The 14,208-nt window shown below is 56.6% G+C and overlaps 1 protein-coding gene across 1 annotated transcript; it reads right to left on the bottom strand.

The window, feature by feature from the left end:
• Positions 1-6,218: 6,218 nt before the first annotated feature.
• Positions 6,219-10,675, bottom strand: LOC101436484 (calcium-binding protein 2). Its single transcript, XM_058305097.1, has 7 exons — positions 10,619-10,675; positions 9,958-10,092; positions 9,401-9,431; positions 8,547-8,681; positions 7,934-8,043; positions 6,996-7,143; positions 6,219-6,429 (listed from the first exon to the last, which is right to left on the bottom strand). Exons 1-7 carry the CDS (start codon positions 10,673-10,675, stop codon positions 6,404-6,406), a joined length of 642 nt encoding a protein of 213 aa, XP_058161080.1. The 3' UTR covers positions 6,219-6,403.
• Positions 10,676-14,208: the final 3,533 nt, after the last annotated feature.

The following is a 14,208-nucleotide window of genomic DNA, read 5'->3' as shown; positions in this document are numbered from 1 at the left end:
ACAGGCTTGTTATAAAATGTTGGGAAAAAAAATATGGGAAGCGGATTTGGCTCAACAGATATGAGTGTCCGCCTACCGCCTGGGAGGTCCAGGGTTCAAACCCTGGGCCTCCTGACCCGTGTGGAGCTGGCCCATGTGCAGTGCTGATGTGTCAAGGAGTGCCCTGCCACACAGGGGTGTCCCGCATGTAGAGGAGCCCCATGCTCAAGGAGTGCGCCCCATAAGGAGAGCTGCCCAGCGCAATAAAAGTGCAGCCTACCCAGGAGTGGTGCTGCACACACGGAGAGCTGATGCAGCAAGATGACACAACAAAAAGAGACACAGATTCCGGGTGCCGCTGACAGGAATGCAAGCGGACACAGAAGAACACACAGCGAATGGACACAGAGAGCAGACAACTGGGAGGGGGGAGGGGAGAGAAATAAAAACATAAATAAGTCTTTAAAAAAATAAAATAAATGTTGAAAAATAAGTGGATGAACAACAATGAGATACCACAGCACACTTATTAAAGATTACAACGGCAACTCTTTTTGAGTTTGAGGAGCCACAGGAACCCTCATTTGCTGCCGGTGGAAATGCAGCTGCTCTGGAAGAGGGCCTGGCGGCCTCCTGCAAAACTAAGCAGAATCCTACCACGTAATCCAGCAATCAGGCCCCAAGGTATTTGCTGCATTGATTTGAAAATGAGTGTCCACACAAAAACCTGCACGCAAAAGTTTATAGCCACTTAATTTGTAAGTGCCCCAAACTGGTAGAACCAAGATGTCTTTATTATACTGACTGTTATGTAAATGCACAAACTTCTCTAATGAAGGAAAAAAAGACTACTCACCAATAAAACGGAATGAGCTAATCAAGTCACGAAAAGACATGGATGAATCGTGACTGCATATTGATCAGTGAAAGAAGCCGGTCTGAAAAAACTACATACTGTGTTATTCTGGTTATATGACATTTTAGAAAAGACAAACTCATAGAGACAGTAAACAGATTAGTGGTTGCTGGGAGTTTGAGGTGGGTGATGGATTGAATAGGTGACACACAGGAGATTCTTTTTATTTTTTAATTTTAATTTATTAATTTATTTTTAAATTTTAAATTTTAACTCTTTTACAGGAGATTCTTTAGGGAAGTAAATCTATTCTGTATGATCCTGTACATATAATGGTGAATATAAGACATGGAACATTTATCAAAATTCATAGAACTTTACAACGCAGATTAAAATATAGCACATGTGAAATTTTTTTTAAGATTTATTTTATTTATTTCTCTCTCCTCCCCCCCATGTCATCTGCTCTCTTTTTTTTTTGTCTTTTTTTATTTTTTAATATTACATTAAAAAAATATGAGGTCCCCATATACCCCCCACCCTCCTCATCCCACTCCTTCCCCCATAACAACAATCTCCTCCATCATCATGAGACATTCACTGCACTTGGTGAATACATCTCTGAGCACCGCTGCACCTCATGGTCAATGGTCCACACCATAGCCCACACTCTCCCCCAGTCCACCCAGTGGGCCATGGGAGGACATACAATGTCAGGTAACTGTCCCTGCAGCACCACCCAGGACAACTCCAACCCCCGAAAATGCCCCCACATCACTTCTCTTCTTCTTACTCCCTACCCCCAGCAGCCACCATGGCCACTTTCTCCACACCAATGCCACATTTTCTTTTTTTTTTTTTTTTTTAAAGTGTGTGACAGTTTAATGTGGAAGCCACCAGAACCTCCTTACCTCCAAGCCAGTGTTTTCTTTTTCTTTTTTTTTTTAATTATTTATTATTATTATTTTTAATTACATTATGAAAAATATGAGGTCCCATTCAACCCCACTGCCCCTGCCCCCCACTCCCCCCACAGCAACACTCTCTCCCATCATCATGACACATCCATTGCACCTGGTAAGTTCATCTCTGAGCATCACTGCACCCCATAGTCGATGGTCCACATCATAGCCCAGACTCTCTCACGTTCCATCCAGTGGGCCCTGGGGGGATCTATAATGTCCCGTAATTGTCCGTGAAGCACTATCCAGGACAACTCCACGTCCCGAAAACACCTCCACATCTCATCTCTTCCTCCCGTTCCCCACACCCAGCAGCCACCATGGCTACCCTTCCCACACCCATTCCACATTTTCTCTGTGGACATTGGATTGGTTGTGTCCATTGCACATCTATGTCATCATCTGCTCTCTTGTGTCCATTTGCTGTGTGTTCTTCTGTGTCCGCTTGCATTCTCAGTGGCACTGGGAATCTGTGTCTCTTTTTGTTGTTGTTGCATCATCTTGCTGCGTCAGCTCTCCATGTGTGCGGCACCATTCCTGGGTGGACTGTGCTTTCTGTGCGGGGCGGCTCTCCTTGCAGGGCACACTCGTTGCGCGTGGGGCTTCCCTACGCGGGGGACACCCCTGTGTGGCACGGCACTCCTTGCTCGTGGCAGCACTATGTGTGGGCGAGCTCACCACACGGGTCAGGAGGCCCTGAGTTTGAACCCTGGGCCTCCTATATGGTAGGTGGACACTCTATCAGTTGAACCACATCTGCATCCTGCACTTCCCACACATGTGAAATTTAAAAAGTCTTTTAGAATTCTGGGGGACTTCTAGAATGGATTGCAGAATGTGGGAAAGAATCAAACTGCTTTACAAATGTATGACACCACCTCACTGAAGGGTATGGGGGGAAAGGTGCTGACCTGAAAAACTTTAGAAAGTAGTGGAGTCTCTAAGACTAATGGCAAAAGGAACTGTATAGAAGCCTTGTATTCTAGTTGATAAAGTAGTGTTGGGTTGTCACCCAATGTGTAACAAATGGGAAGCCGACTTAGCCCAATGGATAGGGCGTCCACCTACCACATGGGAGGTCCGCGGTTCAAACCCCGGGTCTCCTTGACCCGTGTGGAACTGGCCCATGCACAGTGCTGATGCGCGCAAGGAGTGCCCTGTCATGCAGGGGTGTCCCCCGTGTAGGGGAGCCCCATACACAAGGAATGTGCCCCTTAAGGAGAGCCACCCAGCATGAAAGAAAGTGCAGCCTGCCCAAGAATGGCGCCGCACACATGGAGAGCTGACACAACAAGATGACGCAACAAAAAGAAACACAGATTCCTGGTGCCACTGATGAGGATAGAAGCGGTCACAGAAGAACACACAGCAAATGGACACAGAGAGCAGACAACTGGGGCGGGGGGTAAGGGGAGAGAAATAAATAAAAAATAAATCTTAAAAAAAAAAACAAAACACCCATTCTGATATAAAGAAATGACTGAATAAATAAATAAATGGGAGAGAATAGATAAATTTCCCATACAGAATACTTCCAAATAATTTAGGTAGCTGCTCCTCTCAAGGAGGTGGAGCGTAACTCCCCACTCCTTAAGGGGAGCTGTGCATGGCGACTCTCTTACAAAGAGGGAAGTATGGAAAGTGTACTTTACAGTGGAGAAGCCTGAGAAACACCACCCACTCCAGGCGCTCAAGGTCCACCTCCATGGTGGGAAGTCTTGTTGACTGTGATGTGATGAGAAGGACACTTGGCCTCTGGGGTCTTCCTACCAAAAAGGCATTTCCCCAGTCTAATCACAAGAAACACCAGACAAACGCCAATTTAGGGACATTCTATAACATTCTGGACTGTCCTCCTCAAAACTGCCCAGGTCAGGAAAAACAAGGAAAGTCTGAGAACCCATCACAGCCCGGAGGGACCTAAGGATTGGTGATGATGATGTGGGATGTGGTGCCCCGGATGGGATCCTAGAACAAAGAAAGGACATTAGGGTAAAGCTAGGGAAATATGAATAAAATACAGATTTACTTAATAACAAAGTGACAACATTGGCTCACTAACCATGTCAGACATACTCTACTAATGCAAGATATTAACAGGCAGGGAAGTTAGATGCAGGGTGTACAGGAATGCTCTGTACTATCTTTGTGATAATTCTGTAAACCTAAAACTTTCAAAATTAAAAGTTTATCCAGGGAAGCATCTGTGGCTCAAGCGATTGGGCTCCCACCTACCACATGGAAGGTTCCTGGCTTGACTCCCGGTGCCTCCTAAAGAAGACAGCAAGCCGGCTCAACGGGCAGGCACAGCAAGCTGATGCAACATAATGACACAACAAGAGACACATGAAGAAAAATATAATGAGAGACACAACAAAGCAGGGAAAGACGGTGCCTCAAGTGATTAGGTGCCTCCCACTAACATCAGAGGTCCTGGGTTCAGATCCCGATGCCTCCTAAAGAAACAACGAAGATGAACAGACACAGCAAGTGCAAACAACGAGGGGGTGGGGAGAAATAAATGAATAAAATAAATTGAAATTTAAAAAGTTTATCTCTATAAACTAAGTGGACGGTCTGGATGACTGTAATCTGGGCATTATATATATAAACATTCATAGATCTACACATTTACTATTTAAACACCCTGCTGAATGTATACTACAACTGAAAAAATTTTTTTAAGTGGCTATAATGAGGACATCTGGATTTACAGTTCTTCTTGGGAAATTAGATCTGGTAGCTTCAGGGGCTTCTGCCTGGCCCATAGTGGAGCTGGGGGGCAGGTGTCCCCTGTCGGTGGAGAAGGGGCTCACCCGCCACAGTCTCCACCTGCCCCCTGCTCCCTCCCCGGCCTGACCCCTGCTCCAGCTACTGTCTGCTGGGACTTTCTGGGTAAGTGTGAGAGCTGGGGGAGTCGTGAGCCCTGCTGGTGCCAGCAGGCACGCGGAAGCCGATAAGACCATCTGGCTGCCAGGCGGTCCCTTCCCCCACCCCCAACAGACCTGACCAGGCTGGGTGCCAAGTGGGTGAGGGCGGTGGGAGGCTGACCCCGGGCTGGGTTCTGATCTGCCCCTGGCACAGAGCCACCTCCTCACCCCTCAGCCTGTCTTCCCGACGCCCCCGCAGAGGGGACAGGCGTCCCTTCCGGCAGCAATGCCATCTGTGCCAGCCGTGGAGGGTGCGCGGGAGGGAGGGTGGGCCGCGGTTCCTAGGGGAGCGGCGGAGGCCGGGCGACCTCACGCTTATCCCTGCGGCCTGCGGGCTGGCAGGCGGAACGGCCCACCTGGGGAATGAGGACTAATGGGGCCCTCCCAGGTCTAGCGGTGCTGAGCTGCCGCAGCCAGGCTGGCACCCGGCGCCCAGGGCAGGGCCCGCCTCCTGCCCCAGGGCTTGTTGCCAGGAGCGACGGAGAGGCCCAGGCGGGCGCTGAAAGCTCCCCGTGCCTCTCGACTGGGTGACTGGTCCTCCCGCCAACAGGCCTTCCCCCCAGCTAGAGCCTGCAGCACTCCACCCTGGGGGGCTCCAGATTTCCTGGGCCTGGGTGCAACCCCTCCCCCACTTCATCCTGAGTATGATTTCATGCCAGTCCCTCATCCTTTCAGAAACTTCTGGTGTCCTGGCTCGTTTTGGAGCAGGCAGAGGAGTGATATTTTAGGCCGAACAATCTGGCAGTGGGACTGCGTGGCTTTAAGCCGCTCAGCGCCTCGGTTTCCTCAGTCTGCAAAACGGGGTCATGAAGACGCGGGGGGCAGGGCTGGAGTGAGGCTGTGCCACCCGGGGCCTCAGAGAGCAGTGAGAGGAAGTTAGGAATGGGAGGAGATTGGGCGGGAGCCTCTGGCCTCAGGGGACCTCTGACCACCAGGCCCACCTGACAAAACCTACCCCAAGGGGGCGCTCGGGAGCAAAGCCGCCCATTGGAGCGACGTCCTGCTGGGCAGAAGATTCCAGGTCCTGTACCCCACCAGCTCAGTCATTGGCTGCGGGCTGAGGGAGAGCAGGGCCGCAGCCCCAAAGCCGAGGCACAGCCTGAAGGGGCAAACAGCCGGAGGCTGCCCCCTAACCGCGCTCAGCGCCTGAGGAGCCAGCTCTTTCCCGAAGGGTCCGCAGAGAGGCCACCCCCAAGGCCGCTGCAGGACTAGATGAGCCAAGGGTCCTTTCTCTGCCCGCTGGTGTCATCAGCCATCTGGACAAGGTGCCCACTCGAGGGCAGGTGTGCAGGCCGAGCCCTGGGAGAAGCGGGCTGGGCCCGGGATCCAGAGTGGAAGAGGGGGTCTCTGCCCCCCAAGGAGCTCACTGTCGAGGGGCTGTGGGCCAAGAGGACAGTCCCAGGCCCTGAATCTTGCGGGAACCAAATACTGGGGCTTCCAGGTATGTGTCAGCCAGTAAGAGGCCAAAGCTGACTCCCTAGGCTTGAAGACGCTTTATTGTCCAGGAAAGGGAGACAGGGTGGGGGGAGGGGACGGAGACTTTGGGGAAGGGGCAGGTGCAGGCGTGAAGGCAGACAGGGGCATCGCGCACAGGGCAGGGAGGAGAGGAAGCCACGGCCTGGCCCGTAGTGGCTGTCATCCTTGAATCCTGTGCTGCTGCCAGCTCCCGTCCAGGCTCAGCGAGACATCATTCGCACAAACTCTGCCGGGGAAAAAGCAAGGGCTGGCTCTGCTGTCTGGTCGCACGAGGGGTAAGGCTGATCTACTGGCCGTGGCGTGGGAGGGGAGGGCATTTGCACAACATCCTGGATCTAGTGGGGAAGGCCTCAGGGTCAGGAAGAGGGGACCTTTGTCTAAAGGACAAAAATGCCCTGAAACTGGGCCTGTTTTCCTTTTTGCTTTGGCCGCTAGGATGCTCGGGAGCAACTTTGGGACATGTACTTCTACCTGTTAATTTTCCTTGGCCTCCTATTATTGAATCCTTGAGGATAGAGGAAGTGCTGGGTTCTGGATCAAGCTGCCCATATTCAAATCTTGGCCACTGCCACTTCCTGCTTCTGTGTGACCTCAGGCACATATCTACATTTTGCTAAGAACTGACTTCTTCTCCAGAGTCTGAAGGTAATGGCCCCTCCCTCCAGGGTTCTTGTGAGAATTAACTGGGCAAGGACATGGGCGTGCTAAGAAGATGAGTGCCTGATAAACACTGCCTTGGTGGAACCTCATCAACCTTCCCACCTGTGTGGTGCTAGGCAGGGACTGGGGTACCTTCAAAGTCCACCAGGCCATCGCCATTGAGGTCAATGTCATGGAGGATCTCGTCCACCTCGCGCTGGCTCAGGCGCTCCCCCAGCAGGGTTTTGAGGGCCGCGCGGAGCTCACCCACACTGATGCAGCCGTCCCCGTTGGTGTCGAACTGTGGTGGTGGCAGTCACGGTGTTGGCACACTCACTGAATCATCCATCCATTCATCTATCCAGCCAGCCAGCCGTCCATCCATCTTTCCATCCATCCAGTCAGCCGTCTGTTGTCCATCCATTCATCCATCCATCCAGGCAGCCAGCCATCTATCCATCCATTCATCCAGCCAACCAGCCAGCCGTCTGTTTGTCCATCCATCCAGTCATCTATCCAGCCATTCATCCATCCATCCATCCATCCATCCATCCATCCATCCATCCATCCATCCAGCCAGCCAGCCAGCCAGCCAGCCATCCAGCCAGCCAGCCAGCCATTCATCCATCTAGCCAGCCAGCCAGCCAGCCGTCCATCTGTCCTTCCATCCAGCCATCCAGTCTTTCAGTGAGTCATCCAGCCAGCTGTCCGTTCATCCATTCGTCCATCCATCCATCCATCCAGCCAGCCGTCCATCCATCCTTCCATCCAACCAGTCAGCCAGCCATCAGTTTGTCCTTCCATCCATTCATCCATCCATCCATCCATTCATCCTTCCATCCTTCCATCCTTCCATTCAGCCAGCCAGTCATCCAGCGAGTCAGCCAGTCAACCGTCCATCCATCCATCCATCCATCCATCCATCCATCCATCCATCCATCCATCCATCCAGCCAGCCAGCCAGCCAGCCAGCCAGCCAGCCAGCCAGCCAGCCAGCCAGCCATTCATCCAGCCAGCCAGCCGTCCGTCCAGCCAGCCACAAGCTCCCAACAGGCATGCCGGCCCCGCCCGCCCGCCGCCTGCGGCCGCACCTCCCGGAAGGCGTCCCGCAGCTCCCGCACCCCAATCATGTCTGCCGTCTCCGCCAGCAGCTTGGGGCCCATCAGCTCCACAAAGTCTTCAAAGTCCACCTTCCCTCCACCTGCAGGCCACGCCAATCAGAGAGACTGGAGGGGCCAGTGGCCCCTGCCCAGACCCTGCCCCTGCCCTGCTAAGCGGCCCCTCCTTCCCTCTGTACCCCCTGGCTGGGTCATTTGTGTTTCCTGGTGGGGAGCCGCTGCCCTTCTCCCCAAGCAAGACTCCGATTTGGTCAAAGGCCGAACCACTCTTGAAACTTCTTGGGGCATTCCTTAATTTTTAAGAAATTTCCTGAAGAGTTTGCATCAGGCTCCAGTTCTGGCGCTAATAGTTACTTACTGTGTGACCTTGAGCAAGTCACTTAACCTGTCAGAGCCTCAGTTTCCCCATCTGAAAATGGGGATAATGGGCCTTGCCATGCCCACCTCATAGGGGATGGCGAGATTCTCCCAGGGCAGAGGTCTGGCCTTGACCTCACCAGAGCCCAGGCTCTGGGCAGGCACCCGTGTGCCCAGGCTGCCTGGCCTTGCTGGACCTAGGGGGTAGGGGTGGGTCCGAAGCACGTACTGATCTGCTGTGAGATCTCGATGAGCTCCATCTCGGTGGGCATGTAGCCCAGGGTCCGCATGCAGGCGCCCAGCTCCCGGTAGCCGATGTAGCCGTCCTGGTCCCGGTCAAACTCCTGGAAGGCGGCCTGCAGCTCTGCCAGACAGGGCAGGATGGGTCTTGCCCCGCATGCCCTAGGGCCAGGCCTGGACCAGTCCACCCTTTCCCCTTGGCCCTAGCACTCTCTCCAAAGCAGGCTTCTCTTTGCTGCCCCAGGGTCTTTGTACATGCTCTTCCTTTTATTTGTTTTTTCAGCACGTATTTAAGGAGCATGTACTATGCATTCTAAGCACTGGGGATACAGCAGTGAAAATTTAAAAAGAGAGAGAAAAATAAATTCCTGCCCGCACAAAGCTTACATTCTGGGACATTCCCTCCTCTCATCCTTACGTCGTCTATCCAAGGGAATCTTCCCTCTAGACTTGCTCCCCTCCAGCCCATGTGTTCATTTCCTTCTGAGCACTGAGCCCTCTTGGCGGCTCTCTTCTGTGCTTGTAAGTTGACTTATTGATGTCTGTCTGCCGAGGGCAGGGGCCATATCGTCCAATCTGCCACGTTTCCGTGTGCTCGGCACAGGGCCAGGCACACGGGGCACCCAGGAAGTGGGAGCGGCATGAACAAACGCAGAAGGGCACGACGACCCACCCAGCGAATGGGACCAAGGAACCGACAGACCGGGGGACCCTGGAGACCCCACCCCGCTTGGTCTGGGCCCACCTCCTCGCTCCTAGTTTTTCTGGGGACCCCGATGCCCCCCATGCCCTTCACCGTATGCCCACCCCTCGGGGGAGCTCCCGTCCTTTCAAACTCTTTACCTTCAATCTCCTCTGGCCGCAGCTCCCGGTCCTAAGGGGGCATGGGAGGGTCAGGAATTCCCCACCACCCAGACTCCTGCTCCCCCTCCTCTGGTTCCCTGGAACCCCCCTCTCGGCCCCTCCCCCAGCACGGAGGCCCAGGAGCTGTGCCTGTCTGACGCGGCCCGGACACGGCTTCACCCATCCCTGCTGACCAGTCTGTGCGCCTGGGGGCCCCCTTCCCTGCCATCCGCCAGGACGCACCCCGGGCCCCCTCCCCGTGCTGCCCTCCTTTGCCTGAAGTGGCCCCGGGGCTTGGGCAGAGCCCACTCCGGGGAGTCCCCAGCCGCGTCCCTGGCCCCTCCCCTTATGGCTCTTTCCGACATTTGTCCGGGTCCCCTCGTCTCTCCCTGGGACCCCTGGGGCTTGATCTCCTCTCCATTTCTAGGCTCGTCCGCCTCGCTCTCCCCCAGCCCCTGCAGCTGTGTGCCTTTGCTCCACGGTCCCCACTCGGTCCTCGACCCGCTGCTCAGGGAGAGGCCAGGCGACGGGGCAAGGCAGGAGGCGGCGGTACATACGAGCTGGGTGGCGGCGAGGCTGGGCCGCAGGAAGATGCAGGCGGGCCCCGGCCCACGGCCCCCCTGCTCCTCGGGGCGGCGGCTGAGGCTGCGGCGGGAGCCCCCTGGGGGGGAGCTGGGCCGCTGCCAGGGGTCCTGCAGCAGAGCCGGCCATGAGCTGGGCGGCGGCCGCTGAGAACAGGGCCCGGGGACCCTCTGCTCCTGCCCGGCGGCCACTCCTGCCTCTGGAATCGGCCCAGGACCAGGCGGGGGTGTAGGGGCCCTTGGCTGTTAGCACTTTAGACTGGCAGGTCCATCCCTGATTGTTCAGGTGGGTCAACTGAGACCCTCAAAAGGCAAGGGGCTTGGCCAAGGTCACCGGCGAGCTCGAGCTCTGTCTCAGGGTCAAGACTGGCTAGTGGAGAGCAGGGGCCTGGGGCAGCTGGGGTGCTGCACGAGCTTGGCAGTGAGGTCCAAGGATGCAGGGGAGCCCAGGCCGGCATGGGTCAGGGTCTGGGGGCTTCCAGAAAAACTCTCCATCTGCCAGTGGGCCCTGCCCCTGGCATCCCGTGCCCCACCTCCGCCCCCACCCAGCCTCACACGGGGCTCATGACCCCCCACCTGCCCCTTCCAGGGTCCGGCCCAGCCTCCTGGCCTCGGCTTCTTCCCCTCAGCCTCCTACCTGAAGCCCCCCGTGCCGGGGACGCTTGGCACAGTTTCCCATGGGCCCCTGCACCATGCCAGGCTCCCGGGCCTCAGCGGGTGCCGTGGGCTGCCGGCAGCCCCCTGCCTCTCCCAGGGAGGGCCAGGAGCTCTGTGCGGGATTTTCCCAGGGTTTTGTGGAGAAGATCGGGGGCGGGTAGGCCCTGGGCACGGGGGCTTGGGCCCTAATCCGGGATCATCTCTGAGCGTGTCTGCTGGGGGAGGGGACCCAAGGACCCCTGGAAGGCACAGCTCAGCTGAGGGTCTTCCGGCCAGCCCCTCCCCAACCTCCTCCCCACCGCCCCCCCCTAATCTCGCCCAGTCAGGAGATTTGCCATCTTCAGAGGCGGGGCTGGGTCCTGGGAGGATGAGAGCAGCTGCCCGGCATGCCAGGGGGGCCGGGGCATCCCCCCGCAGAACGTGGCCGGACCACACCCCCGCCCTGCAAGACCTGGCCCTCCCACCCAGCTTGTCCTTGGCCCCCCGGTCAGGCCTGGCCCACGCCCCTGGCCCTTGGGCGAGGAGCTGCAGGGGGCCGGGGCCCGGGGCCAGGGGGTGGCAGGGCAGGCTGGGCAGCAGCTCTCCTTCCCGGTGGCGCAGCCCTCGCCTCCGCTGCCCGGGCCCTCCACGGGCAAGCGGGTCCCCGTCCGGGCCTGGGCCCTGGGTCTGCCCCACCCTGGTGCCTGCTGCTCTCCCGTGGGTGCCGCGCCCCTGCCCCTGTACCTGCCCGTAGGCCGCCTGCACCTGCGCCTCGAGCTCCTGGAGCAGCGCCCGCCGCCTGCTGGCTTCTGGGCTGCCCGGGGTCCGGCTGGGCCCTGGAGTGCCCTCAGTGGGGTTGGGGTCCCCCGCGGGGAGGCTGACGTCCGCTGGGCCCTGGGGCAGGGCCATGGTGCCCGGGCCTGGGTGCCTCCTGCTGACCGCTCCTGTGGGAGGAGGCTCTGTGGGCAGAGGGGGCGCTCTCCGTGGCCCTCAGCTCCTCCCCGCTCCCCGTCCCCAGGGACCCGTCCCCCGGACGCCCCGCGTCTTTCCCAGCCCCCCACACTGCCCCTCGCTCAGTCCTACCAGCCCACAGACCCCTCCCCGGGGTCCCAGCCAGCCCCCTCCAGCCCTGCAGGCTGCAGCCTGCTCCCCGGGTGCCCCTACCTGTCCCGCAGGTGCTGGCCCCCGCGCCTGGCCGCCTCCCTCACTGCCCGCCTCCCCTGTGGGCGCGTGGTCTCTGCTTCTCTGGCCTTTGTCCTCTGCCTCAGTCTTCCCAGGCTGCTGCCTGCCCTGTCCCCTCTCTGCTCCCAGGGTGTCTCTCTGTGTCTGTCTCACCTGCCACCCCCTCCAGCCCTCTGCCTGGCAGTGCCCCTGCGAGGCTCTGACCCATTCATGCCCACCGCCTGTCCCTGCCCTCCATCTACAGCCCTGAGACGTGCTCTCACATCTGTCTGTCCATCCTTGCTCTTCCCTGTCTGCCCATCCCAGCTCCCCCTAGGATGGTTTCAGGATTCTGGAAAGTCACATCACCCCCCCCCCCCACCTCCAGACCTTTCTCCTTCCTCTCTGCCACCCTCACGGAACCTCACCTCTTCTGCACTTTGCCCCCTCCCCCCCTCCGGCCAGCACCCCCCCCCCGCCCCCGCGCCCTGCTGACTCCCAGGCTTCTGCCTCTCAGGGGAAAGGAGGGTGCTGGGCTGGGTGGTACCCCCTTGCCAGGCCCCCAGCCCACTCACCGCCTGCTCGCAGAATGAGGTCAGCTGTCCTGTCCCGCCCCGCTCGTGGCCTCATGATTTATTCACCTGCCCCCCGCGCCGGCCTTTGTCCGAGGGAACAAGATCCCGCCAGATGCCTGCCACCTGAGCTGGTGGCTCTGGCCTCTCATGGCCACCCATTCATGTATTCCGTCTGCAAACCAAAGCCTTCTGGTACTCACCCAGCCCCAGGACAGCCCCTGAGACCTGCTCACAGTCACATCGAACTCTGAGAAAGGCCTCCAGACAGCTACCAATGGGGACATGACTCCCGCATCAGGGGTGCTGCGTGGAGCGGGGAGATGGGGCAATAGTCTAGGTTTAATCTGTGCCTGGTCCCGGGCAAGCACTGGGGTCCCTGGCAGGGGTCAGTCGTGAGCTTGCAGTGGCCCAGCTGCTGGAGGCAGTAGGGTTGGGTGGAGGCCCTCAGGAGGAGTAAGTGGCTTTGGGAAAGAGGATACGGGTGCCAAGAGGGGCAGAGGAAAATTCAGAGGGGCTGGATCTTCACAAATGTCAGAAACCAGTCCTTGCCTTCTGGAACTTCCCACCTGGAGGGAGATGCACATTCAGCAAACTCAGAATAACAGCAGGTGGATAAGGGCAGGGTGTCAAGAGGGAGGAGGATGGGGCCTTGCTGTGATTGGGTGGGAGCGGGGCAGAAGAGATCTGTGAGCTGAAACCAGAGGACGCTGGGAGTCACCAAGAGAAGAGAGAGGGATGGGCATGATGGGAGAGGAAATAGCCTCTACCAAGCCCCTGAGGTGGGTCCAAGGGTCTTAGGAAAGACCAAGGTTCACAGGCGAGAGGACACCGGCCAGGTGGTCAAGGGTTCATTGTGATAATCCCTACTGATGGGTTGAAAGCTCAGCCTTCAGAGCTTCCTTCAGCCCCTCTCCATGCCAGGTCACATCTCCTTGAGATAGGACACAGGCATCCTTCATAGATTTTGTAGAAAGAGCTTGAAGGCCTGAGTTCCACCCCATGTCCTCACAGAGTGATCTAGGCAAGACATTTCACTTCTCTGAGCTTCAGTCTCCTCACCTGTAAAATGGGCATAATATCTGCCTCACAGAGCCATCTAAGAAAGCAAGCAGTGGTGAGAAATGTGTCCCCAAGTACGATCCAAAGTAGTGGTCAGGATATAGTGGGTAGAAGAGCTTTCAACCAGGGAGCAAAGGTTTTGTGTCTAGATGGTGGAGAAAGGCTGGACTGGAAATCCTTTTTGGCATGTGTTCCATGAGTGGCATCTTGGAACTTCATCCTGGTGCCCTTGACTGGCCCAGGCTGACGCAGCCACACTGGGGTTCCACCTCTGGTGTCCAGGATGAGTGAATCCGCAGTTGAATGATGAATACACAGATGAGTACATGGATAGCTTGGTGAGTAGACGGATGGTTGGATTGAGGGCTGAGTGATTTGAAGGACTGGTGTTCGAATGGTTAGTGGTTGGAAGGATGGGTGATTGGCTAGATGGACTGATCGATGATTGATTGATGGACAGGTGGATGGACAGTTGGGTGGGTAGATAGGAAGTTATATGGATACACAGACGGATGGGTGGATGAAGAGATGGGTGGTTGATTTTGTGAAAGGATGGGTAGATAATTGACGGACTTGCAGTTAAATGCTTGGTGGTTGGATGGCTTAATGAATGTACAGATAGATGGTTGAGTAAATGGTTAGATGGGTGGACAGGGAGATGGATAAACAAATGGATGGATGGATGGATGGATGTACAGAAGGATGGATGAATGGATGAATTGATAGGTGGATGGATGATTGGATAATGTCTTGGTTTCCTAGAGTTGGTGCAACAAAGTACCACAAAATATTTGGC

Source organism: Dasypus novemcinctus, chromosome 10 (assembly GCF_030445035.2).
Source record: "Dasypus novemcinctus isolate mDasNov1 chromosome 10, mDasNov1.1.hap2, whole genome shotgun sequence".
Lineage (NCBI taxonomy): Eukaryota > Metazoa > Chordata > Mammalia > Cingulata > Dasypodidae > Dasypus > Dasypus novemcinctus.
Note: the sequence above shows the minus strand (reverse complement) of the source record. Positions and strands in the feature narration are given on the sequence as shown.

What these genes read in the sequence shown, in the direction of transcription:
- LOC101436484 (XM_058305097.1), bottom strand. Translation starts at nt 10,675, where the DNA reads ATGGTGCAGGGGCCCATGGGAAACTGTGCCAAGCGTCCCCGGCACGGG. An exon ending in GCCTCGCCGCCACCCAGCTC is followed by an intron (nt 9,432 to 9,957) that starts GTATGTACCGCC and finishes ATGCCCCCTTAG; the next exon opens with GACCGGGAGCTGCGGCCAGA. An exon ending in GCGGCCAGAGGAGATTGAAG is followed by an intron (nt 8,682 to 9,400) that starts GTAAAGAGTTTG and finishes CCTGTCTGGCAG; the next exon opens with AGCTGCAGGCCGCCTTCCAG.